We start from the raw sequence: 27,488 nt of genomic DNA, 5'->3' as shown, positions 1-27,488 counted from the left end.
TAGATGTGGGCAACATCAAAACTATTTTTTTTTCTCTTCTTAGATAAAATGTTTACCACTTAAACTACAAATGTGTGTTTAATTAAAAGCTATTGTAGAAAATTTCCTGTTGTGAACTTGAGATTTATGCCCTTTGAGAACAAAAAGGGCAGAGGTAGACCCAATGCTGAATCCTTGTATTAGCTTGCATGATTCCTTTTGGTATAGTAAATTTAATGTGCCGAACTCTGAAGTCATGGGACCTTATGTCCTGCTACACAATACAGAGGAAAAAAAATAGCAGTAATTGTGCAGAAAGAACGGAGTGTTACTTTTCTTCTGCTCTTAGAACAGTTGTAACTAGTCTTCATTAAAAACATGGTGGTAAATAGATGCTAAGGAAAGGGTCTACCTGTGGATGAAGAGGAGGGAATCTGTAGGCTATGTTTTACTATGGGAAAACCACTGTACAGCCTGCTTCACAGGCGAGTTTGTTCTTTCCAGCAACAATTGTCTATTCCATGATTTTTACCTTTAAGCTCCTTGAAAGGACAAAGATTTTTGCAATTAATTAATGGCAGGGCAATTGTGATGTCCTTCCTGGGATAGGTTTAACTGAATTCTTGTGTGAAGAGCACACTGAAATGGATCTGTGGCATGGCATTGCTTTGAGTCCATTCCCCATGTTCCACATGGGGCCTTATTCCTGAAGAAAGAATTTCTCTTTCCATCAGAAGAAAAGATATTTTGTATTAACTTTCCCTTCTGTCAGCTTTCACTTAGGAAAAGGAACATAGCCTCACTGACTAAAGAAACCCCAAGACTTACAGTATTTCAGTAAAGCATTTTTTTTTTTTTTTTACTTTCAAAACTCAATTTGAAATAGTGGTTTCTGGTTTAGTAATGGCAGTTGTTACATTAACAGCAATGCTATCATAGCGTGAACTGTTGTGTTGTTCAGTACTTTAGTCTTCCCGATTTTTGCCTGTGAAGAGACTTGCTGTGTGGTGTAATTGTTGCATGGATGTGTTTGTCTGTGCTGTTGGAGAGGTGCACTATGTGTTCTTGACTTTTGGGCTCTCCCTGCCTGAACTCATCTTCTAGGTCACTTCCCTCCCTCCCCACCTTCTCTTGTCATTTTGCCAGACCAGCAGCCAGTATCTTAATGCCACACTTAATTACTAGTGTGTCCACTTTGGTCTGCACTCTAGCAGAGGACTAAATACCTTCCCAGTGCAATGTTGAATATATATTTCCTGAGTTCCTGCAGTTTAAAAAGCAGACAGAGGGATAGAAGTTGTCTCTGCAGCATAGCACGTGGTAATGATGAAGATGACTTTTTGCCATACTTTTCGTCAAGACCTGTGCATTGATTGTTCCCATTCATGGCCCTGTCAGCAGCAACTGAAGAGTACACCACTAGTACAAATGTTGCACATTGCCTGTTAAAATTTTGTGCACCTATATTACTAGAGAATATTTATCAAGTATTTAAGTAACTTATCTTTGAATGAAGAAAAAGGAGGGGGGGGGGTGATGATTCTCACACCAGTGGTAGTTGCTTCCCAGAAGAACTCATCATAACAACATTATCGAGGTCTGCAGGTGCAAGGCAGTGAGTACAACAGCATGAGGACCATGAAAAGAACAACACTGCCATGGAGGGTCTGGAAAATGCTGCCACTGCAGCTTGGGTAAAAGGATCCAGACCTGCAAAGAACAGGCTTTAAGCATTATTAAGACTAAACAATAGGCTACCTAAAGCATTATGCAGCATAGCACTTGTGAGGAGTCTGAAGCCAGTGCAGAAAACATCTATGACTAGACTACTTCTGACAATATATACATCTTTTTTTCTTTTGCCCCCTCCTTCTTTTGCCCCCTCCTTCCTTTTTTCTTTTCAGTTTGTAGTAGCTGTTGATGTCCACTCAGGGCAAAGTAGTGGTACATTACTCTTGTTTGAGTATTCATATTGCAAGCAAGGTACTGCTGAAAGTTGGCTTGATAAAAGTAGTTGCCCTTAGCATTAAGAAAATGAGATTCTTCCACATCTGAGCAGAAGAATGTTTTAGAATGAATATGTTGTAGACAGTCAGGTTGGACTCAGGTCCAGATTAAGTCGCCTACTATGCTAGTGGTCACCTAAACGTTGGTACAAAATTCTGATCACAGTCCGTGGTACCGGTTAGTGGAGGCTGGAGAGCACTGGAGCTCACTGAGAAGCAGAGGCTGGCAGGCTGTGTTGCTCTGTCTGTCCCCCTGATCACACTGACTAAATCCACATGGACTGTCATGGGAGTCTGAACTCCTACCATGCCTGTAGCAACCTACATTTAGGGTATTGATGTGGAATAATGTCCCACTTTGGTGCTTATAGTCGTTGAATAAAATTGTGATTATTATTAAGTATCAACATGATAAGCTAAAAACTGTGGTTAGACTTTTTTCTGATAACCTGGGAATATGTTAGACCTCAGTACACCTGTTATTAAACAATATACTATAGTAGTGTCCTGCAGTAATATACTGGCCAGATGAAGTGTTATAATGAGGAGTAATGAAATAAACAGTATAACTGAAGTCAACTAATCTTGAACTGATGAGGGGGATTTCTGTGAGGAAATGAGGCTATGTTCTGATACATGAGATTTATAGAAGCCCTTATTTTTAATCATATGTTCTGAATGATACATTGTTAAAAAGTGTTTCCTTTTATCACTAATAAGTGGTGTCTTAAGTTTTGTAATACTACAGCAACAATTTTAAGTGTCTTGGCAATCAGGAGTACTTGGCCCAACTTTGATTTATTAAAAAATAGACATTTTTCTTATTAACCTTTAAGCTATTCTGTGTCAAACTTCAGCTGTTCTTCAGTTGGAAGTTATATACACAAACCAAGTATTTCACCTATACTTAAACCTTCTTATTTCTGTATCTCTCTGACATCATGAGTATAACTGAAGGAGGCTTCAGTAACCCAGAGGATTTATATGGTTCTGAGTTCCTAGAGTTTTCTATATTTTTAAAACATCCCTTCTAAGATTATTTAATACTTCCAGTATTCTGATAAAAATTTTTTAAATAATGGCCTGGAGACATAAATGATGCAGTGAATGCTACCATTCTGCAGTAGACTGAACATAGTGTAAATTTCCTTACTTGCATTTTGTTATATGATAGAACTTTTTGTTAATTCTAATATATGTACATTTTAGTGAACTAGCCTTACTCATTGAACTCAGATGTCCTTGGAGCAAAGTTTTCTACTAGTTCTAACAATTTCAGAAGCTTCAGAACTAATATGACACATAAAGTGCATATTCAATGACTGTAAAGATTAAATGCTAAAGGTGGCTACAACATAGCTCTTATTAAACATTTTTATTTTTAGTTTATTAAGCCCTCATCCCCAGCATTTCCAGTATGGTTTGGCAGAAGATGACTTAAAATTGAATGGACACTATGTCTTGTGAGGTGTTGTGTTAGTCTAAAAATCTTGACATTTTTGCTTAAGGAGAATTTAAAAACTTGCCATAAGTGAAGACAAGATGATTGTGATTTTTTGAATTTATAATAAAGCCCAACTGCCATTTGTGGGATTCTTAACAATTAAGTCTTCAAACAAAAAAATCTTTATCTAGATGTATATATTATTTAAGTTATAGTAGCATCTGGTGCCAAATTTATATTGGGTAGTGGTCACTCCTTTTTTTATCTAACTTGCTTCTGCATGTCTGCTGATACTTGGTCATTGATTGCGTTGGAAATCCCAAGGCAGTGTGTTAGCTTGGCTTTGGGTGAGGCAGTCAGTTTTCTGCTGTCCTGATGCATCTATATAATTTTCTCAAAAAAAAAAAAAATTAAAGCCTTGCAATTGTCAGTGAGGTTTCTCTTGAATCACAGCTCCATTCGTGTCAGGGTATGGCACCTTGTCTCATTCAGAACAGGGCCTTTTTGTTTTAAATTAAAAATTTGCTGTGTTGAGAAGAAACCCAGGTGTGTGACAGCAAGTGCTAGTTACTTTTGTTGGTAAGTATGAAGTATCAGTAATATTTCTAGACTTTTTTTAATTATTCCTTTTTTAAAAACTACTTTAAGAAGAATAACCCTTTGCCTGCTGAATTTGCAGTTCTTGCTTCCTGAATTCAATTCTTTACCTCTCCCCTTCTGAAAGATGGGAGTGTAGGTGCATCTAGGAATTTCATTTTTCGAAAGCTCAGCTTCCCTAAGTCTTTATTTTTCTTGGCATGAGGAGCTTTCAAATGGGTTCAGTATGGAGCAGAATGAGTTTCTTCTGCAGTGTAGTGGAAATCATGGCAAGCTGCTTGTGGTGTTCTTGGCTGTCTCTGCTGATAAAAGAAATCTTTTAAAAACATTTTTCTTTGAAGCTACCCAAGCTGCTTGCTTGCTTAGGCAAGAAACCTATGTAAACAGGCAAGTTGTCAAATGTGGCAAGTAATTACATCAGTCTTCCTTGCTGAAAATAAACAGTAGGAAGTACTAATGATGAAGAGATAGGAAAGGAAGGTCTCTTTCCCTGGCTAGTCAAATCACTGATTAGGTGAAAATTTGGAGTTCTTCTCCCACATGCAGAATATGTGGCCAAAGAGTCAGAGGACCAAGGGCTACTGACTGCTCTGTGGATCATCAAATGGGATACACAGTTGAGGACATTCCCTGTCTGGCCATGTGGAAAGGATATCTTTTTTGGATGTAGCAGCTGGCTGAAACAGTGCTTAGGGTTATGGATATTGTGTCCATTAAAAGGCATTTGCTTAGAAGCAAATATAAAAAGTCCAGAATTCTAGTTTTACCTGCTGTAATGATAATCAATCTTTTCGAAGAAGGGAGCGGGGAGAAAAGTAACTCTGGAAAATAGCTGCAGGTTGCTTTAAGTGGGGATACCTGATACCTGCAAACTGTTCTGAGAAGTGAGGAGAAGACTTCAAAAAAATAACTTTTTGTCAGAGCTACTGGTTTTTTTAAACACAAACATTTTGACAAGCTTCAATTTTAATTTCCAACAACTGTTCTGTGTCACTTTTTAATATTAAAATGCTGGAAGCTTGAGTCTTTTAGTATTGCAAGCAGGGTTAGGGCGGTGGAATATCAGAACTCATAGTTTCAATCTTACAGACTGAAAAATTATTTTCTTTAGAATAATACTCTCCTGAGCTGAACATCAGTTGCCAGTGTTTATTTTTTTTACTACATATAATGGTAGACCAACGTTTGACCAGTAGAGGGCAATAGGTATGTGCATGCATAAATACAGTGCTCAGTAATTCGTGCTGGAATCACTTAGGTGTTCTGTATCCAGGATTTTTGTTTTGTTTTTTTCCAGTGGTGGTGTTGGTGATGAGAACAGACTTTTGGACACAGCTGTCCACAGAAAGCAGTGCAGCATTGCTTAATTATAGTTCTCTGGACTTCTTCCTCTCTTGCCCTCCCAAACTTGTTTCCCCTTCAGTATAGGTGACATTACAAATCCTCAGAGACTTAACTATCTGGAGGATTATTAAAGATTTCTTGAACTGCAAAGAGTTACGCAAATCCTAGACAAAGATATTCGAAATCTCTGGATTTGGAACCAATCTAGAATTCACATACTGTTTGACAGACTTTCTTCAGACTGCTAATTTGCAGCTTGAAATAGACTTCTTCTCGAGGTAGTGTATGGACAAAAATTATGGCTATAACAATCTCATAATTACTAGTGACATGTATTAACAGGCTTTCAAGTACTAACAATTATCCAAAGAGCCCATTTTAGTCCTAATGATTTTATTCCTTGCTAATCTTAGGCACCATCTTGCTTCACAACTCTCCATGTTTCCTTTTCAGTCTGAAACTCAGAACAGCAGCGCAGCGGCCAGTCAAGAGCACACTCCGCCTGTGTCCACTAACACGTCTATGAGTCCTCGGCAGCGCCGTGCCCAGCAGCAGAGTCAGAGAAGGGCTCCGTCCTCGACTGACTTTAATCGGGTACAGCAACAAAGAGTCAACATGAACCACACTGGATCAACCGTTCTGATTGTCCTTCTGACTTTTGCATTGGCAGCTCTTATATTTCGTAGAATATGCTTGGCTAACGAGTATATATTTGAGTTATAGGGTTGTTTATCGTAACAGCAGTGACTTGAATGCTTCATTGAACATTCTCTATTGGGTATGACATAAGAACTGTTTACAAAGATTACTTTTTGTATTTACACTTAAATTCTTATGAATGTTAATGTACCTACAGATACATTACTTGTAAGAAAAGCAAAGTTGGAAGTTTAACTACCAACAAGTGTTAATTGAGTGCCCACTAGATACTTGGAGAAACAGTGCAGTGGAATAGTAACATTAAGGCATGTAGGAGGGGAGTCAATTTGAGTAATTTATCAACTAGAAAAACACAATTTTTAAAAAGTGGTTGATTCACTTTTTTATGGAGTGTAAATGCATTCAATCACCCCATCTAAGTTAGTACAAGATTTGACATTGGAGACGGAATTATAAAATGAAACACTACTATGTGTTTGTGTCCAGCGAACTCTTAATTTAGAGGGGATACGGTTTTGTAACCACTTTTATTTACCATGACGCATTTCTAGAAGGGGAACATGTACAAATTGGTTGTGATGCTGCTTTGTGTGTGAAAGGGGGAAAGGAGTAGGGGAGGAAAGCAGGGGCCAGAAAACTACTTGCATTATTTTGATTTTATTTTTTGGAAGAAAGATTGGATAATCTTTTGCAAGATTTGAATGTCCTCTTCTAATACTCGCAATTGTATATCTTGGTTTTTTAAATTTGAAGATTATATAAAACATGTCTATTCTTGCAATAGTTATAAATATATAATATAATTATTTACCCAGAGCTATTGTCTTTTAATTATACCAGAAATATACATGTGTTGAACTGAATGTTTCATATGTGGTTTTATTTACTAAAGAAAATTTAAACCTTATTATACTTAAACTCTCATATATATGAACATGCTTAAGAGAAATATTTATTAAAACCCTGGCAGTAATAAACAGTTTCAAGCCAGCCTTCGGTTATGTTTCAAGTATTACATGGCCTTTTGTTTTTGGTTTGTGGGGTTTTTTTGGGTTTTTTGTTTGTTTGTTTGTTTCAGTGTTTTGGGTTTTTTTAAACAAAAAATCAATATTGGACCCAGAGGCTTTTTGTATTATTAGTTTATTAAAAAAATAACTCATAATATTCACGAATGCTGTGAAATCACATATACAAGCAATAGACCTACAATTGTTAGGTTTCTGAGAGGTTTTGTCTGTCAGTGTTTAAGTATTGCGGTGAAGTAGAAGAAAGCAATCAGTGGGATAATTTTCCTCTTGTATTACTGTTCACATTTAAATGTATTCTAGCATGTTTATTTCAAAGACAATGAAAATTAGCTAACTTGTTTCATTGCTGTCAAACACGATAGCACTGACTTAAGTGAGATTCTCATCCTGTTTCTCAGCAAGTATTTATCAAGCTACCTACAGCTTTCCTAAATTTTGTTAAATATATTATGTATTAGTGTTGTGAAACATTAAAGTAGCTGTAACAACTTCTAAAATAAGGAAGGGCCATTGTGTGTTTAAGGGGGATGTGGAAATTAAAAAAAGCAAAACTTGAGTTCCTTTTTAGCACTTCTTGTGGAGTGTTGATAATCTTGTTTGCAGGTACAATGGAACAAAGATCAAAAAATAGTTTTCTTAAGAAGTTCACACAAAAGTATGTAGTTTGTTCAGCCAGTTCAGCAGTTACTTACACATTCTGCTACAGAGCAATTTGATGTCAATATATTAATTGATGTGTGTTTACCTAATTTGTATATTTATTTCATCAGAAATCAAAAACAAAAAAAACCCCCACCAAAATCCCCCAAAACCTCTCCAGATCCTGTAGCCTAAAAATAAAAGTACCTGTGTTTCCTAGTTGGTATGTTGCTTGAATACCTGTTCTATTCAAGTACTGCAAACCTGGGCTCACAGAAGAGAGTTCTGAAGGAGGTCTGACCCAAAAGACAGTTTTGCTGGGTTTTGACCCACCTGGTCCTCGAAGTTTGCTCTGAATGTGGTTTTCGTTTCCCAGAGCCTCGCTTCTGTGCCAGGCAAACTTTTGCTCTCGTACCTGTACCACACACTGGCTGTCAGTAAAGCAGCCAAGACTTCTGCAAAGAGGCAGCCTATATTGCCCTTTGAATGGGTTATGAGAAAATAAGCTTTGAGTGGTTTCTGAAAACAGCCTCTTCCTTGTGATTAACAAAATAGCTGCTTTGTAGCTTTTCATTTTTATTTCAGACTTTTTAAATAAAAGTTAAAATGCCTGATTGTGCAAATACCTGTTTGAAGAAATAAATATTAATGGTGACTTGATTTATGTAAAGAGTCTATGGCATGTATAGATACTCTGGGGGTTACTGTGTTAACAGTAAATAAAATCATCCTTTTCAGAGGAAATAGCTCATCTTTTATCTTCAACAGCATAAAGAGCCAGACTAAACTGGAAAATAAAATCTTAACTGCTACAGAACCGTCAAGATACGTACATTTTACAATGATACACGTCTGAAACGTGGCACAGGCTCTTTCCAGTTGAAAAAGATGCCACACAAAGGAACAGAAAATCTGGAAAGCCTAATGAAAAGGGACAGCCTGGTTTTACACAGTCTGGCAGAAGGATAGCGCTGCCCTGAGATTAGGGGATTGAGCAAAAAGCCGGCATGCAGAATTGTGGGGTTTTACATAATGGCTTTAGTAAATATCCTTTAGGACCCAGTGGAAATGTTTGGTGAGGCGAACTTCACGAGTAATGGCCAATCATTAAGCAGTGATGAGGCAAAAGCTTTGAGTGAGAAGCCCCTGAATGCCTGTCGAAAACATCACGTTGGGAAAGCAGCGTTTCTACCACCGATTGCCGACGAACACGCGAATTAGAGTTGATTCAATGCTTAAACCCGGGGGGACTTGTACTACAGGAGGTTACTGGAGCGCAGAGTGCCCGACTCCTGTTTCCAGCAAGATGCCTTATTTTGCAAAACTCCTTTTATTAATCTTTTGCTTAGTTCTTCTTGTGGAAAGCAGAAAACACAGGAGGAGGAGGTGGACAAGCCAGCTGGAGGTGCAGAGGGCAAGGTAAGGGTTATTGACACACATACGTTTCTTTTCCTGGGGTGTTAGAAATCTATTACTACATAGACATAAAAATCTGCCCTGCCACTGTCTTTGTGTATATTGTATGTGCAAACAGCTTTATAGATGATGTTTTTATAATAGTCTTGTATAGTATAATCGGTTTTAACTGTAAATGGGCGCGTTCGATGCTAGTGTTAATTAACTCTTAACAAGGCAGGTTTTGCAGAGAAGTTGACCGCTTCAGCATGGATTGTGGTAAAAATACTCTCAGCCCTATATGTGAATTACTGAGAGAATTCAGGGCAGTTGCAATTAATAGAGATGTTAAAATCTACGTATTGTTTCAGCCTGTTTCAAGAGCAGGTTATTTACCCTGCTTGCTGGAATGTCTGTGCTACTTGTGTTGACTTGAAATTGCATGTTATGCTGTAATAATTTGACGTGGGGATGTTGGTTAGCATGCGTTAATAGCGAATAAATCCCTGGAAGTTACCCAGGGATTGTAAAATTAAAAATACATTTTGAAGTAATACATGGAAACTTTAAAAAAATATATATATATAAAAAAGTCAAGTAAAGGCACAAGAAAGAGTTAAAGGTCTTAGCAAAGTTTATTAGATTTACTGTTGCTGAGATTTGACTCGAGGTTTACATTAGAAAAGATAATCTTCCAAACCTGTCAGACAGTCCAAAGTATGTTATCCTTTTTTGTAGTTATGTCATCCAGTAGCAGTTATATCTTACAAGACTGTTCATTGTTTGAAGGGCTCAAAAAAAAAAAAAAATTGGGTTAATCCATCTTATTAAATGGCTTCACTATGGCTGTAAACCTTCATCTTTTCATTTGTTTTGTTGGGTTTTTTGGTTTTAACACTCAACGCTTTTTTAGGAAGTGTTGTTACTTGAATGTTTTACAAAGAAGTGTGATATAATTGAAAGCAAAGAATACCTAATATGCTGTCAGATTTATACTACTTATTGAAAAAATACAGTAGCATATGCTTTTAGTGACGTAAATGTTATAATGCTGAAACAGCTAGGGCCTGATCCTGAAATCCTAAAGCCAGCTGAAGTTTCACCACTGATTTCCACAGAATCTCCATTATTGAATGAGATCTTTCATTTAACTCTGAAAATTTTTCCAAGTCTATGTTCTGGGAAATGCAGGAGATTCAACAGTAGCATTTTCTTGCAAACCATTCACATGTAGTAGAGATCATCGACTCCGAAGTAACAAAATAGTATAAATCCTTCTTTTAAACATGACTTTGCCCAAAAGTAGTGCTATTCTATGGGTTAAAAGTTGTTTGAATATTTTGTACTTCGTTTAAACATTGCAGAATGTTTAAGTTTACATTTAAGTTTACAATTTCTCCAGTGCTGTTATTTTTGTGATAGCTGTGTGAGTGGAAGTCAAAGTACTGCTAAAATTATTTAGATAAATGAATTTACTGTAAAGAATAACTGATACCATTTGGTTTCTTGTGGAATGATGATTTTCATGAACAGTTTTCCAGCAAGGTAGAACCTAAGGAGCTATATGCCTTATATACACACACACACACACATTTCCTATGCAAGGTACTTATTTAAAAGTATATAAAATGGAGTTCTAGAGACTATCAAATGTGAATGGCATTTTAAATACAGAGAATTCTGCGATACTGGGAAAAAAAAAAAAAAAGAGTGTATGAGCAGTGACATTGATATTTTACATTTCCAGTTACGCAGAAAAAATATAGTTGTTTCTAAACCAGCAATGAACAGTAGACTCTCCTAGTAAAAGGAAATTAAAGCTAGTTCCTCTGCTGGTTTTCTAATCATTTAAGAGAAATGAAAACAGTGTCCTTTTTAATAATTTCATCACATTTTCTGCTTAGTATTTCTCTTGCTAACTTACAGTAAGAAATACAGTGAATTTTGCAGTAAACGTATTAGCCAAGAAAATTTATTCCTGTGTTTGGGAATCTACATTGCTAAGTCTGATATTTCGTGCCCTTCAAGGCGATACATCCATCTGATCTAAAGATCTTTATACTGAGTTCAAGAAGTAGTTCATTACTTGAATGTTGTATAAAGGTTCTTGCCCACGGAGCTCTGCGGGCTTGGGGTAACCGGTCCTGCAGGCGCCGAGACAGCTCTCTGCTAAGTGTACACGGAGAGGTTGAGCCTGTGCCTTCATGGGAAAGGAAAACGGTAAAGGCAGGTTAGGGCTGTGGCCAAATTAAGAAATTCCAGGTTAAGGGTTGCCTGTGCATCCTTCATTACTCCCCTCGTTTTACATTAATATTGAACTGTAATGCGTTGTTTTTTCTATGGAAATGGTATCTCGGCATGCTGAATGGATAACACTTGCTCAATTAAAAACTGCGTCACGCTTCATACCCTTATTCCTGCACTCCCCACCTCAGTGATAATGCAACTCTTCTACAAAACAGAGGTATGACTCCAAGAAGCAGCTGCCTCTGTGCAGCATTGCCGTGACCATTGCCTGGAGCAGCTTCATGTTATGCTCTGGAGAGCCTGGGCTTTGCGCAGGAAATTGGTGTGTGCGCATTGAGCAGCAGCTCCCGGCTTTGTACTTCGATGGCAGGGTTTTTACATTTTCCAGGGATGCGGTCCCTGTCTCTTTTCTTAAAAATCTGGGTGAAGGGGTTCAGTGACACCTGTTTGTGTGAAGTTGAGAGCCTTCTTGCTGATGTACAAGCTGGCAAGTGGTGCACAAAACCAAGGGCTCATAACTAACAGGAGATTTGTTGGTAAAACAAACTTTGCATTTATTTCCGTTTTAGAGAAATCAAGTGATAAATGAACTGCAGAGTAAAACCTGTCAGAGTCACCTGGGTGACTGCTGGGCAGGGGATGTTGGCCCCAGCGTTACCTACACACCAGGGAATAAATTTCCAGAGAGGAGGTAAAGACTTTGGTGCTGAAGGAGGTGGTGTAAGCGTGGAAAGGTGCAGGTGTATGTGCCGGATGGGCCATGGTCTGTGCTGCCGTGTTGCTAGCCGGGATTTTCCGGGGAGCTGCGTACTCCTGCCGGGCCATGTCAGACTTGCAATGTGTAGTACTGACTGTACGGTGCACGTGTATGTGTGCTTGTGGCTTCTTTGGAGCATCAGCCTTACCGTAAGTGCCAAGGAAGTGCTGTTGGCATGTCCAGCGCTGGATTGGCAACAGTTCGGGGTACCCTTCAGTAGCTCTGTGGTGGCTCTACCTCAGGAACTGCAAATGCTGGTAGTCCTAGACTATCCGTCTGGACGGAACTTCCACACAGAAAAAGAGAAACTCTGAAAACTAGTGCTTTTGTTAATATTTATTGCTCTATAAAAATTGCTGATAATGCTTCTGCTAATGTTTATTGCTCTGCATATATTGTCCTAGATGAGAGGGCTCAGGAGACATTTGCCATCTCAGCTGTGCCTGTGAATGCTGTGTTTCCAACGGCCTCTGCACTGGAGAGACAGACAGACAGACACAGTCTGGCTCCGAGTCTGCCGATTCCTCTCTCCTAACAGTTGTGCAAAGCCTTATGCTTCAACCAGCAGAAACACTGCACTTTTGAAATAGAAGTTGCTTTGAGCTTCCGTTAGCTAAAGACTTCTTGCCGAGGTTTTTCAAGTGCTGTCCTGATTTCAGCTGGGATAGAGTTGATTGTCTTCCCAGTAGCTGGTACAGTGCTATGTTTTGGGTTCAGTAGGAGAAGAATGTTGATAACACACTGATGTTTTCAGTTGCTGCCAAGTAATGTTTAGTCTGAAGTCAAGGGGTTTTCAGCTTCTGATGCCCAGCCAGCGAGAAGGCTGGAGGGGCACAAGAAGTTAGGAAAGGACGCAGCCGGGGCAGCTGGTCCAAACTGGCCGAAGGGGTATTCCATACCATGGGATGTCATGTCCAGTATATAAACTGGGGGAGTGGAGGCAGGGAGATCACCGCTCGGGGACTAACTGGGTGTCGGTTGGCGGGTGGTGAGCAGCTGCATTGTGCATCAGTTGTTTATTCCAATCCTTTTATTATTACTATTGTAATTTTATTAGTGTTACTATTACCATTATTAGTTTCTTCTTTTCTGTTCTATTAAATAGTTCTTAACCCACAACTTTTTTTTTTTTTCTGATTCCCTATCCCATCCCACTGGGTGGGGGGGAAGTGAGTGAGTGGCTGCGTGGTGCTTAGTTGGTGGCTGGGTTTAAACCACAAGAAGTTGTCAGTGATTTGGAGTATTTCTTAGAGATGTAATTTTCAGGACGTGCTACACGCCAGCCTTAGGTTGGGACCCAGAAGCAGAAGTAGACCCTTAGGGCATGGCAGCATGAAACTCAGCACACAACTGTTCTTCCAAACAGCGATCCACTGGGGCAAGCGGAACGCTGATCCCTGCTGAAATGGCTGCTGCTGGCAGCTGTGCTCCCTCTGTTGCCTTGCAGGGCTGCATTTTTTTCCCCCAACTTTTGACCAGGTGCAGCAGACAAGTCCACTGGCCTGCGATACCTCCAAGCCCCTACTGATCCCCTCTGACGCCCAGTGATTTCTCAGAAAGCGTGATATTTGTATGTGGCTCAGTGGTTAAAATGTTGATAACCATTTTTTACAGGTGTGTTGCTCACCTAGGGTTCAAGTGCAGGGCATTGCACAGCCTCTAGTGGAGCAAGATCTGATGCCTCCTGAGATTTATTCACCGACACCACAGCTTCGCAGCAGGACCAAATAGCAACGTGAAACTAAATCAGGGAGAGAGATGTACGCACACGAATGGCAACAGCAGATCGGAGAAGGAAACCTCGTGCCTTATCTTGGCAGCGTGCTTCAGCGGTGGCTCACGTTTGCAGTTACGACTTCTCAGCTGTTGGTAATGTTGTCCCCCCCGACCGGCTGCAGCTGTGTAGTTGTGCCTGTAGACTGTGAGATCTTTAGATCCTCAACACCGCTTCCTCACCAGGCTGTGTGCAGCCGGCGCTGTCTCTTAAACAGTCGTGCCTCCTGCCTCTTCAGCAGAACAGTGGCCGCTGGCTCGCTTGGCTAGACCCGTTATCCCCCACGTCTCTTGCTTTTGGCTCTCTGCAGCGTTCGCTGCCCAAGCAGCCTATTTACGCTGGGCGTTATCACGGTGCTGTACCTCTGCGATTAAACACGCTGGTTTCCTTTTGCTTCTGCTGGCACGGGTGTGACTTGCACTGATTTCACAGTGAGGACTGCCTGTAATTGTTTTTTGTTCTCGCAAACCAAAGATGACATCTTAAGTGGCAGGGGGTGTGGGGACAGCCAGGCAGGTTGGATAATTCTGCCCTGAAATAGTGAAAATAAAAGGTTGAGCTTTTTAGCCTTGCAAGGGAGCATCTCTGCATAAAACATCTTTTGAGAATTTTACCCTCTGCTTACGTTACCGTTGTTGGCTTTGGGCTGGATGGGTATAGGAAGAGGCAAGGAGTGCAGCATTTGGGATACTCTCGGTAAAAAAAGGCTCCATTTATTGCTGTGAAGAACAGATGTATTCTGCATTCATCTTTAATAAGCTAAAAACATGAACAACCATAGAACAGATTTATTTTATTTCCTGATTAAAAGCCGTGCTTTATAAAACCAAGCAAAAATGGAAGGTCCCAAAGAGTAGATGTTAAGGTGTGTTGCGCATGTAGCCATGAGATATTCTTAATGTGTACAATAACAGTGATTGTGTCTGAGTTTGCGTCCATAATCTTCCAGAGTCTGATTTAGCTTTTTTCCTAGAAATCTGGCAAAGAATGTCACTTTTCTTTCCTTCCTGCTCCAGGCATAAAACCACAGATGTGTCAGTGTGGAGCGTGTTACATCCAGAGGTAGGGCAACAGAGTCCCTCTCCCCTGCGGCTCTGGAGACAAGAGGGACTGGTGTGGCCGTCCATGTAAACCAGGATAGACCCACCTTGGTGTGGAGCTACTGGGGCCTCTTGGGCAACTGGGACTTGTCAAGCCCTCGAATTGCTGGCCCTGACAGGTGGTGGAAGGAGACCTCCCCAAAATCAAGGACCCTGAGGTTCCCAGCTTGTCAGAAAGTTCTCAACCATATCTGATCCCATACCTTAATATTAAAGATACACATCTATGTGGGGATACACTCATAGCATATTGGAGATAATAAATTTGGAATGCTCATCTAGGAGCAAGTTAATTGTTAGGGCAGTCATAAACTGTTATTGTACTTTCTCTTTTTCGTTTATCTTCTGGGGGATTTTTGCAGCAGTCGTATGCTTTGCTGGTTAGAAAAACAGTAGGTTTTGTACCTTTCTTGGTGCTAGGTTTACACAGTGTGCATCTCCTCCAGCTTGCTCTGCGTGCTACACAAAGTAAATGACGCCTTCAATTAATATGTTTTGGTTTTGGTTTTTTTTCCCAGAGAATATACTGAAGTGCGGTAAGATTTTCACTGAAACTGTAGAAATCTTTTCCAAATCCCAATAGGAAATGGGATAATAGGAGCCAATGTCCCATGACCGTGAGATACCATCTTGTTGTGACCAAAGTCAATGCTGAATTCTCCCGAGGGAGATGCAGAAACCTCCTGGACCTTGGCTGCCGGCAGCTGTACCGTGCTCCAGCCGGAGATCAGATTTCCTTTCAGGCTCACCACTTAGCCATTGCCTTATGCCCTACAGCACAAGGACTGTTTCCAATTTTATAAGTTCTTTATCTTGCTCTGGGAAGGTCTGAATGTCTGCTTAGATACCTGCTGCTTTTTTGAGTCCTGCTGAGCTGTTATCTGGTTTCTCATGCTATCCAAACTTAATTTTCTTTGATCTATTTGGCAATATAAAAAGGATCTATTTTATGCAACTGAGAATAATTCTGAATAAAAGTGACTGGAAAGGAAAATATAAAAAAAATTTAAGGCAATAATGGAGAGGCCTTTACAGGACCTCGATGAGATACCCGTCCGCTTCTCTCCTCTGTAAACAGGAACAAGTCCTCACAAAAGACAGTTTTATAAAACTCGTCCCACATGAGCTAAGTGTAAATACCAATAAAATTACATATCAAAAACATGGCAAAAAAAGAGAAAGGGAGATGGGTCGCTTTAAATGAATACTGGTGAATTGCAGAGAATGCATAAAGCTGAAAGAAACCCTGACAAATCTATAATCAGAAGTGCTAAAGACCCTAAGTACATCAGGGAGGATTTATGAGATACCAGTGATCAGATTGTCAGTAAAGGCGCCTGATGGGCAGGAGCGTTCAGTGCATCCTTTGGCTCTGCAGAGGCACTGGCAGCTGTATTCACCTTTGCTGCAAATAATGAGATACTTCCTATGCCAAGCAGTGGTGGGGGTGGCATGGGATACCTGCCGGAGAGGATCAGGAGGTACCAGCGTAGCTGTTGTCATTTAGTGTTATAAAGAATGGGGTTTTTTTCAGGCAAACTTGGTCTTGCCTTTGGATTAAATTGACAAAAATAGTTGTTAGACATTTCAAAGGCTGCATAGACTGCCTGTCATTAAAAATAGCTCTATACAAATTTTTTTTGTAGATGGATTAAATTGATTAAAAATTAAATGACAGATCTCTCTCAATTCTGAGTCGTCCATCACGTACCCGAAGGATTGGGCATGAACTGATGATTAAATTCTGGCTATTAAGTGCAAACCCTGGCTCAGGAATTTCCTGAAAACCTCTGTTTTCTTCCTAAGGCAGTGTTGGTGGCCCCAGCCAGTCCTCTGAAGCCTCTGCAGCCACAGGCTTATTCTTAGCAACTCTCGCGTATGCTATTTGCTGTTTGATGACTTTTAAGTGAAGTGATTCGAGCTTGGCGTTTCAGTGAGGCTGTGCCATCAATTTACAAGATGGCATTGTAATACACTCAGGGTTTTCCATACTATTTCCTCATGCAGCATGCAATCCGAAGTTTTATTGGATTTTTAATTTGGGGTTTTTTCCCCATTCTTTGAGTAGGGAGGTTTGATTGAACATTCACTGGTACTTAGGCTTTGCCCTGACGGTTAAAGTCAAGCAGACGCAGGACTATCATTCTTCTCCACTTCCAGCTTTTCAGGCAGAGGCAATACTGTGGTTTGTGACATGAAGCGCTTTGTCAGCAGCCCTAACTTCTGCAAAGAAACACAACCTTCCCCTGCAGCAAGCAATAAAAAGCTAAACTTTTGCCTCCAACCATTCCCATTAATGGCTGTGCTTGGGTTTATCCCTTTGCTTTTAAGAAAACATTAATGCAAGCCGTTTTGGGAGTGTACTTGCTCCAGCTGGCTCTTCTTTTACAGCTAGCAGGGAGAGAGATGCTCCGACATCCCAATTTAAACAGGAGCCCAAAGTGAGGTGAGGGGGATCCAAATTTTCCTATGTAGCATGTGCCCTGGAGCACAAAGGCTTATATTCCTTCAAAACATCTATTTAATACAGTTTTTTTTAAATTCTGTTGCTTCTTTTTCACCTCCTTATTAAGCAGGTTAGCAGCAGCTATCAACACCCCTTAGGTTTTATCATTTCTTTTCTGAACTGAATGCTCTGATGGGAAACTTTTCTTCTGATTTGTGAATTATGTTCCCTTTGCTCATACTCATCACGATTTGTGTTTTAATGACCCTAAAGCACATCCATGGCCCTTCCACAGCCACGCTTCTGCATGTGGTGGTGGTTTTCTAAGCTCTGAATTTTTGACCAAGATTTTAAGCCTAATTTACCCTCATTTTTTTTATCTATTAGACTAATCCTTTTATTTTTCCTCCAAGATTTTTGTTCTTTACCAGCCAGTACTATTTCTTCCACACAGGCAAATCTGAACCCTTTTGTATAGCGTTCTATTTAGTATTATTCTTTTTAGTAAGTTGCTGACAAACAGCCAATTGCAGCAGTATTTACAACTTTATCAGATCTTATGCCCAGAGCAAAGGGGTTGAGGAATCTTAATAGTCCAAGTCCTCTCTTCCTGCACCGCTGGGGAACGCCAGGGATGCTGATCTGGATTTTCTTCCGCAAGTCCACGCAGTATCTCTCTGTCTGCTGTTTAGTTACCCACTTATGCCATTTTAATGACTTCCTTACACTTTTCTCAGGGGGTTGTTGTCATCCTTGTTCTACTGTTATATGATCTCTCAGATAAAAAATTAGGACTTTTCCCCGCTTAATATTCAGAAAAGTGAAGGATTGCAGATCTTGCTGACGTCTTTAGATAAACCCCCTCTTTTCCTGCTGCGGTGGAGGGAAATGGGTGGTTTTGTCATTGTTAATAGTCAAAAGGCAAAGCGAGCCCTCTGTCCACGCAAACTGCTGGTACTCAGCCGATGTTTGTGGGGCAGACAGTCTCAGAATAGCGTATGACATTGCGTGACCGCCACTGAAAAGAGTTTTCTCACGATAATGTCGCCTTGGTACCCGGCCAAGTCCCGGCTGGGTAAAGTGTGGGGCAGAGTCAGCCGCTCCTACTGTTGCCTGCCCTGTCACGTTTGCTGCATCCCGGCTCCTCCGTGAGATGCTGTTCGCTCGGCCTCGTGCCTCCCCGGGAGCCGTGGTGTCCAGGGCGGAGAGAAAACCGTGTCTGCTCGGAGCCGGCTGGGACGGCAAGGCTGTCCGCAGGGAAGGGCTGGGGGGGCTGGTCTGGGTTAAAGCTGCCGAGAAGCAGCGTCGGGGCCGCGGCGCCGGCAACAACCCCGCTGCCCTCCCTGGGCTGCGCCCGCAAAGCCGCTTCTCCTGCGGCGATGAAACCGCGCGGGCAGGAGTCGGCCGCAGAGCACCGCTCGGGCCCCAGAGACCCCGTCAGACCGATGCTGTTGCTGTCTTTTGCAGTCATATCTATAAGAAGAATCATGACGTGACCAAAACCTGGAAAGGAAAGACGGAGCAGCTTCTCAGAGTGGACGACCATGACTTCACCATGCGGCCGGCTTTTGGAGGTGAGAATAAAATGGTTCTCTTGATTTCATGCTCATCTAATTATCTCATTAATCCTCTAATTGAAAAAAAGGAAAAAGCCTCTAGCTAGATGCACCAGTGTGAAGGGAAAGGACTTGGGCAGTCTTAGGAGATATTCGAGGCAATTCAGAGAGGCCTCATCCTCGCCTCATAGTCCTCTGTACAGCTCCTACGCTCCTTGCTGTCGCTGAAGTTGGCTCTTCTTTTGGCCAGTGTTCCCCAGAGCTCACGATGGGTTGACCCTCCCAGTAGGTGCTTCACTCTGTTAAGAAGTCGAACAAGCTGCAGGTTTTAACGTTTGTTTGTAGTTGTGAAGTTGCAACGAGCTTTTCAGCTGATGTGATCAAATTGCAAAGTAAAGAACTCATTAGGTGGATCACATCCCATCCTTGCTAGGAGAAAATGGAGTATTTTTGTCCGGATAAAATCTTTTCTCAAACTCTCCAAAGCAACCAAAAGAGCAGGAGGGGAGGCCTCTGTCACCGTCACTTCTGTCTTCTGTCGTACCCGGTTACAGGAATGTGCTCACCTGACCTTTCTAGAGTCACTGCTGCAGAGGTGAGAGAGTATACCTGAATAAAAAATGTGCCGGAATACCAGCAGGGAAATCCCTCTTCTGATTGGGTCAATAACCAGGCCTCCCCAGACCGAAGGACAGAGTTTTCTGCAATTTTTGCTGAATGACTAATATTGCATCCTTGGTCAGTCGGCCTTCTAGGATGAAATGCAACATCTCCCTGTCCAGAGGGTCACACGGGTATTTTGCGTTTTGCGCCTATTCCATAGAACAGAGCTTCTCTGACCTGCCCGTTCCTGGTGTGGCTGGAAAGATGTTTCTCACCCCACAGTGCAGACGTGCTGATCTGACAGCACGGTGCTGTCCCCATGCTCACAATTTATATATCTCCAGAGCCCAAAATGTGTCATTACCAGTGGTTTGCCCCCAAACCCACTGTAATTTACCAACAGGCTGCAGTCCAGCCTGCCCATTGGAGGTAACTCTTTTGACAGTCAGTGGTAAACTTGATCTGCTATTTCTAGGGTTGAAGAGTTTGCCTTAAATTGTCCTTCGGGTGGAACATAGGCAAATCTCCCTGGGGCTGGTGCGAGCACATCTGACAAGCCCAGACGTGCAGCTGAGGCTCCGGGCTGAGGTCTGGGAGCTGGCTCTGGAGGCACTGGGCATGCCCGCTCCTTTTGGAATCATCTGTAAAAGCGATGCTGAACAAGCTGCCCCTGGGCCTCTCACCTGCTGCAGGTGGGTATTTCCTTGACGGTGATAGTGCTGCTGCACCCTCTGGTTAGGGAAAGGGAGATTATGGCTTATTGCTGGTATTTCCTCTCCTGCTGGGCTGCCGCTTTAGGAAGGTGAGCTGTTCAGCAGGGTGGATTTGGGAAGGAATCTGACCTCTGGAAGATGAAAAGACCAGGGAGCCATGAGATTGCTTTCAGGGACTGACCTAAATCCTCTTGGCTCCAGGAGGAGATGGTTACTATCAGGATTGTCCAGCCAGCCACCTTGTTGGCTCAGTCTCCCGTTTGTTTGTTTGTTTGTTTATTGGTCTTAGCTTTCTTTACCTGAATTTTTAGCCTTCTTTTTTCCATTCTTCTGTTCTGTCTGCAAAGCCTGGATCTGTGAGGTGTTGACTGGATGTCCACCACCTTCAGTCTGGCTTTGTTTTGTTGGCATGCTGTTCTGTCATGGATATTGGTGATCCCACATGGCTTGCCCAGCACAGCAGTGCTTTATCACAGATTAACAGAATGGTTTGGGTTGGAAGGGACCTTTGAAGATCATCTAGTCCACCCCCCTGCCACGGGCAGGGACATCTTTCACTAGAACAGATTGCTCAAAGCTTCATCCAAACTGACCCTGAACACTTCCAATGATGGGATCAACACTTCATTGATTTCGATCAACGCTTCATTGATTTGTGTCACTGGATTGTATGTTGTCTTCTGAAGGGGGATAGGAGGCTGCATGGTTTCACACACGTGAAGATGGATTGCTGATCTGGTACACTTCACCTTTCCTAACAGAAGGCTAGATGCTGAGAAGTAGATACCATGCTCTGTTGAGTGAGTTCACTAAAGTGTACATATCACCCCTAAATACCAGGTATGCCTTCTCCTGCTATAAGCTCGGAGGGTCCCCCCTACTTCCCATCCTGTAGATCCTCTGTCCTTCTCCTCTTCCCTCCCCAAGGCCTTAAAAGAGAGCATCGTGGAAAGCTCCTGTGGCCGTTTCTGAAGCGGTAACTTTTTCTTGGCTTTATTCTTCCCCCACATTCAGATAGGAACCACTACCATATAATAACCTGGCTGCACATACGTTTTCCTCTGACCATTTTCACTCCTTACTGCAAGGCTGGTGCCTGAGCTGGAATTATTCCTTTTCACTCAGAGAAGAGAAGATAGTGTTTCTGGTGCTGAAGATCATCCCTGCTTGCCCCTGATCATGTTGGGAGGTGAGCGTGCTTGTTCTAGCGGCTCTCCTGGAGCAAACGAGAGGGGAGAAGCCAAGTGCAGGGGCAGGCGCAGATCTGAAGGCACACAGAACCCCGGGCTGGTAGCCCTGGGACAGGTAGAGCACGCATTGTGTGCGGCTGCAGGCACTGAGTGGACAGGATCGTGCACAGCTTGTAAATTACGGCAGTGGGAAGGAGGAGAATCCCAAATGATTGCCTTTTGCCAGCTCATGAGACAGCAGTCGCTACTAAACTAGTCTCGCTGAGGGTGGCCATCCAGGCTGTATTTTGTCATGTTAAAATGCGAGGGAATAGAGCACGCAGAGAAAAATAGCTGGCTCAGAGAGAGAGTGCAGCTATGGGATCCTTATTTGCCTTGGTGACTCTAGGTTGAACAGAGTTGGTTTTAACAGTAAATGGTTTTCCCAGCCAGTGAAGTCAGTGACAAACTCTGCTCATCCCAAAAGGATGGGATCTTCCCTTCGGCAGGCAAAAATTAGTGTCAGTGTCAGAGAGGGAATTTTCTAGTCTTCTAGGCAGCAGAGAAAAGCCTCAAAGCAAATGCCCCCAAAACCTTAGAAACCCAAGCTGTTAAAGTTTAGGGTGCTGTGTCAGGTTTTCAGATTTTTTTTTTTTATTTTTTTGTTTTTTAAGCCAACCTCAGTTTTTGGTGCTTGGCTGATGACTTCTGAATGCCTGATGTGGACAGACTGTGGAAGCACTCATCTCTCCTCGGTGCAGCTGTTAACAAACACTCTGGCCAAAAGATCTGCTGGTTCCTGGCTCTGATGGGGTGGAATGACAGGGCTTCTCTGGGAGGAGATTTGGGCTCCTTCTCTTGAGTTGGTTGGAGATAGCTGGGGGGCCACTGTGACTTCGGTTTGTTGTGGGGTTTTTTCCTAGCTGGATTTATGTTAGGGCATGATGCCTATGCTTTTTGGGGAACCTGAGGGGTTTTGTTCTGTTGTGCTGATGGTTTAGGTTTTGATGTCCAGCGTCACCACTGCACTGTGTTTCTGTAAACGGACCAAATTTTTACTGTTTTTATCAGTTTCACAGAGCCTGTGAGGAACAACTTTGTGCACAGTTCACACTAAATAGACACACATAGTCACATGATTACTCTTCCAGTGCTAATGTAACTGCATTTTAATCTCCCTCTTGTCTTGTTTTCCCATGCTATATCCCATCATGGCATTAGGATACTCCTAGAGCCTAAAAACTTGGAGTAACATCTATAAAATTGAGAAACATCCTAACAGCTTTCAGTGAGAAGGTGACTTTATTTATAAAGGAAAAACATGGTGTTTCTTTAATTTTTGTTTCATTAATTTTTGCTCAAAACCTCCTTATCTTGCGGAGCTACCTGGGATAAAGGTGAGAATCTAGCAAAGTTGTGCTGAAGTTGCATGTACAAGGAACAAACATGGCAACAGCTTTGTTGAGGCTCCAGCCTTGGAAAGCATGACTCTCACACATGGAGATAGCTCAGGTGGTACAGGTTCTTGCACAGCTGCAGAGTGATGGAGTGTATTTTTAGTGACAGATAATAAGCCTGACGGAAAAAAAATGTAAGGGAAAGAAAACAAAAGTCTGGTAAGAGGTGATCCTTTTATTTTCTCCTGTAATGTTATTCGTCAGGCAGTCACAGTGATTTGCACTGTGAATCCTTCCAGTTTTTTGCAGTGGCAATGCCAATCAAACTGATGTGGTCTGACCTATGTAGGATAAAAAGGCTTTTGTACTGCAGAAGCAGAGTAGAGGAGCCTGTGGGATGTGTGTGACCGTACCTGGTCGCTGCCCTAAGACCGTCTCTGCTGTCTAAGAGCAGCTCAAGCACCACGGTCTAAAGGAGAGTCCAGCCCCATGGCATTGCGTTGGGCCTGTGATGTTATGGTGCAGGTGGGAAAGGCAACTCGACTCTGGAAAACATAAATAATAGCATAAGGAAATTGTGAGTGACATTAGACTACAAAGAAGCCCAGTACTGTAAATACGATGGTTCCCAAGCTTGGTGAAATAAAGGGCAGCTGTTAGCCATCAACATTTTTGGTGGACCAGTCTACAACTTGACCATTGAACTTTAAGCTAAAAAGGGGTCTGCACCTGCTTTATGGTGACCATGGTGACTCTTGCTGGTCTGCAGAGGACAGTCGGCAAGCTGTCCGCACAACACAGCCGTGACCACCGGACACAGCAGGCTGGGGTTATGCAAGGTGAAATGGAAGAAAAACATTAGAGAAAGGCGAAGGGTTTTTCAAGAAAAACTATCTCTGTAAAGAGCAAGTGAGCAAGCAAGTGTTGTGTAAGTTGTTATTAACAGCCCAATAAACATGATTGTCTTGCCTGCTCTCAGCCCATTAGAGACAAGCTATTGGGTATGGTGGTAATGACAAAGATTTTTGCTTTGCTGATGCTCAAAGTAGCCTCCATAAGCTAAAATAGACTGCATTTGTTATGACCGTTAGGGAGTTATCTCCATGTCAGTGACCTTGTTCTAGCTAGCAGATGTTCAGGTATTATTTACAAATATTAATATTTAAGGATTATGTAAATGTTTGGTTTGCTGCCTTCCTTAAACATCCATTTTAAGCATTTCATCTATGACATCTCATATTTTACAGGGAGCCTGTGAATAAGCAGCTTTAGTTGATACTTAAAATAGCTGTATCTTCTTTGCTGAGGAACAGCCTAATGCTGTACTTTTATTATATTTCTTCATAGCCTAATAGCCTAACGTCAGCTGGTCCTTGCTGCCCTTTCTTGGCAGTATTTTTGTCAGGATGGATGAATGGCAGGGTGAATGAAGCATCAGTAGTTCACTTAGGGTTTGTATCAAGGGCTGGAAGAAAACTTGCTTCTCCCTCAATGAGACGTGGAGAAACGAAGGTCTCTGCAGTCACGTGGCAGCGGATGAGCGTATCCTGGTTGTGACTGCCTGGAAACTGAGCTGCCCACAACTAAGAAGTCTCAGACATACATACATACATTAAAAAAAAAAAAAAAAAAAAAAGAAAATAAATATATATACACACACACATACATGCAGAAACACAGAAGGCTGTTTTGCAGCTTGCAGACATGGGATCCCGTATGGACATTTGTGAGCCTCTCTGGGTGTGTGCAATTATCTGGCAGCAAAGAAGTCTCAAACCTGCTTGTTTCCCATGTAGATATTTTTATCTCAGGGCCTATGTCTGCCTCACTCCTTCAAAGATAGATGAGGCGACAGAGAGACAGTCTCAGAGAAAAACAATGTGCCTTTGAAATCACTGCCAAAGAGAAAAATTAAAGAGATATTGTGAAGCTTTAGTCTCAGAGCTGGAGTGGAAAACTGACTCCAGCAATTTTCACGGTAGCGTGCTATTCCCTATCTTCCAAAGCCTGCTGCACTGTTAAAAAATAAAACCCGTGTTTGTGTGCAGTACCTGTTTCTGACCGGGAACTGGCTGGTCCTTTGCAGCTTTCATGCTGCTCCTCAGTGGGTGGTTTTAGGTACTGAGACACCCTGGGACGTGACAGGTTTTAATGCTGGGCACCTTCGCAAGTCATTCCTGAACAGCACTTGTGGAAACCTCCTGGGTTCCCTGGAGGAGTTAGCTCCAGACCAGACGTGCCATGCAACTTGGGGCAGAGTTTAGTATTCAAACCGGAGTTTTTGCAAGGTGAAACAAGCCACAAAGTCTTCTTGGTGTCTAAAATGGAGACTTGTTGTGTCCATCTATTCTCCTTGTACAACCACGGAATGCAGATGCAAAGTGGGTCTTCTCTAAAGGTATTCTGTACAGCATCTTTTCTGTATGTGGCACCTAAGTCAAATGCGTAATGGCTTTCACTGAAGAGTAGGTCACAAAACAGCACGTCACTGCAGAAGAAAGAGAAATGAAGGAGCACTCTCACTGCTGGTTCTCAGGACACTGGGTTGTGAATTTGGCAAAGGAGTAAATACCTATAAAGCCACAAACACCTTGACAGCCTGGTCCCTGAGTGTCTTTTTAATAACACCCAAGTTTGATCTGAGGCAAGGACACGGACGTGCAGGAATTTATAGAAATAAGTTGTTGCTGATTCAGTTTCGGAAGACACTGCTTTACAGTAAGAAGATGCAAGGGTGCTCTACCATGTCACATGAAAATCCTGTGCAGAAATTGTGTGGCTAATGGATGCTGCCAAATACAAGAGAGAAAGTAGAAGCACTCCTATCAGCCTCGGATTGTGCTTCAGGTCACTTACATCCTCTCTCAACAAGCAAATACAAATATCTCCTTCAAAAGAAAAATCTCCTGTTTTCCATTTCCAATTTTCATATCATCAAATTTGCTGGTGATTGTGTGAGTGTCTTAAGTGGAAGCTGCCGCTGTGCTGTGTCCGAGATGCAAGGGGAATAGTTTATTCTGCGTTGCAAGTGGAAGTCTGTGCCATAAAAGTCTGTGACTTTTATGAAGTTTTCTAAGAATCCAGGGTTTGCTTTCTGCTTGTATCAGTCCTGCTGAATTAGGGTTTCAGTTCTGCAAGATATTGCTGTGGACAGTGATGGAGGTAATTGATGTCGATGTGTTTGCTGTTTTGGGAAGAAATGCTTCAGTTGAAGGTTGTACACTTTCTCTCTAGACCTTGGTCTATAAATACTTGAGCTCATGTTTAATTTGAAAAATTCTATGAATTTGGCTGACATTTTTCAGAGACCCTAAAGTATGAGCTGAAAATCTTTGCTGGGCCTGCAGTCTTTGAGCAAAGCAGCACTGCTTCCTCGTCTCAGCCAAATCCACAGCTTTCACGTGGGATCCGTTTAAGTTCCCATCCAGCAGCGAACATCCTAGAGAGGAGCCTGAGCTTTGAGATTTCTCCAGTGTTACAGTATTCAGGTCTCTTCCTGCTTGTAATTCTCCAAGCTGATCCTTCTGTAATTCCTCTGTCTGAAGAAAAATGAGTATTGATAAAACATTGTTTATGACAAGGAAAAGCTGGTCAGTGAGGGCTTTTTCACTTTTAATGCTATAATCTAAGTTACTTGTCCTCTGCTCAATGTGTCAGATACCATCTCAGCTGTTCTTTTCCCTTCCCCTTCACACTTTCCTCATTCTCTGCTTCCTCTCAATAGAAAGATTTTTTTCTGTTTGCTTATCCCTAGTGGTATTTGATGGGGAATTTGGCAAAGCATCTGGAGCACCAGTGGTTCAACAGTATAGTTTCCAGAGGGACAGGATTAAAAAGCTAGCAGTTCCCAATCGACTCCAAGGATTAGTGAGACCAAAGATCTCTTGACATCTTTCTGTGACTGATCAACAGCCGTTTAATTCAATGGTATGCGCTGTAGCCAAGATGACCTTTAAGGAAACCCAGGGTTTGTTTCTGTGGTTTAAAGAGGGCATTTGTTTACAGGGCTTCTGTTTTGCTTCAGACACTGCATGCATTTACAATGTTGCTCGCATCAAGTGCCTCTGCAAAACCGCATCTTAGTAGAAATGTTGAAGAGTGATGGGCCGAGTGGATATGTAATTATCATTATCAGTTATGCTCATCGCCTAGAGCAGGACTTGGTGATCGTTTGATTCTTGCCACTTGCTCCCAGGCAGGCAACATTTGGGCTGGCCCCTCTGGCTCTTCACCCACTCTTCCATGCTCAGCCCAACCTCTTGTCCAAGCCTCCTGCAAAGGGTCTTGGTGTCTCAACGTGCCCTCGTTCCCATTCATGTGCTTTGTCATCGCCTCAGCCCCAGGTGCTGAATGAGGAGCAGGGAGGAGGGAAAAGCAGTGATGGCTCCTGCTGACTGTAGTAGGATTTTGCCCAAGAAAGGCAGGGTAAATATTTCCACTGAGAAGTAAGTTTTATAGTCTCCTCTTCATACTGTCTGTATTAAGAACTTCACGTGTGAGTCCAGAGTACAACTGATTTCTCCCTCTCTCTATTATACTCACTGTTCTATCAGCCCTCAAATTCATGATTAACTGCAGAAAAGAAAAAAAGTAAAAGCAGTTTCACTGAAGTACAAGACACCTAACCCAACCTC

General features: G+C 42.1%; 2 protein-coding genes across 4 annotated transcripts in view; both read left to right on the top strand.

Annotated features, from left to right (window-relative positions):
• UBE2J1 (ubiquitin conjugating enzyme E2 J1) overlaps positions 1–6,893 on the top strand; it is a 44,967-nt gene extending 38,074 nt beyond the window's left edge. For all 3 annotated transcript variants that reach the window (XM_049818361.1, XM_049818360.1, XM_049818359.1), the window contains exon 8: positions 5,824–6,893. In XM_049818361.1, coding sequence (XP_049674318.1) covers positions 5,824–6,093 — 270 coding nt within the window. In that variant the 3' untranslated portion in view covers positions 6,094–6,893. The remainder of the gene's footprint in view (positions 1–5,823) is intronic.
• Positions 6,894–8,761: 1,868 nt separating this feature from the next.
• LOC126046222 (gamma-aminobutyric acid receptor subunit rho-2) overlaps positions 8,762–27,488 on the top strand; it is a 41,435-nt gene continuing 22,708 nt past the window's right edge. Inside the window, exons 1-2 of the mRNA XM_049818352.1 lie at positions 8,762–9,116; positions 18,884–18,990. Of these exons, the coding sequence (XP_049674309.1) occupies positions 8,848–9,116; positions 18,884–18,990 (376 nt within the window). The 5' untranslated portion in view covers positions 8,762–8,847. The remainder of the gene's footprint in view (positions 9,117–18,883; positions 18,991–27,488) is intronic.

The sequence above is a fragment of the Accipiter gentilis genome, chromosome 15 (assembly GCF_929443795.1).
Source record: "Accipiter gentilis chromosome 15, bAccGen1.1, whole genome shotgun sequence".
Taxonomy (NCBI): Eukaryota; Metazoa; Chordata; class Aves; order Accipitriformes; family Accipitridae; genus Astur; species Astur gentilis.
Note: the sequence above shows the minus strand (reverse complement) of the source record. Positions and strands in the feature narration are given on the sequence as shown.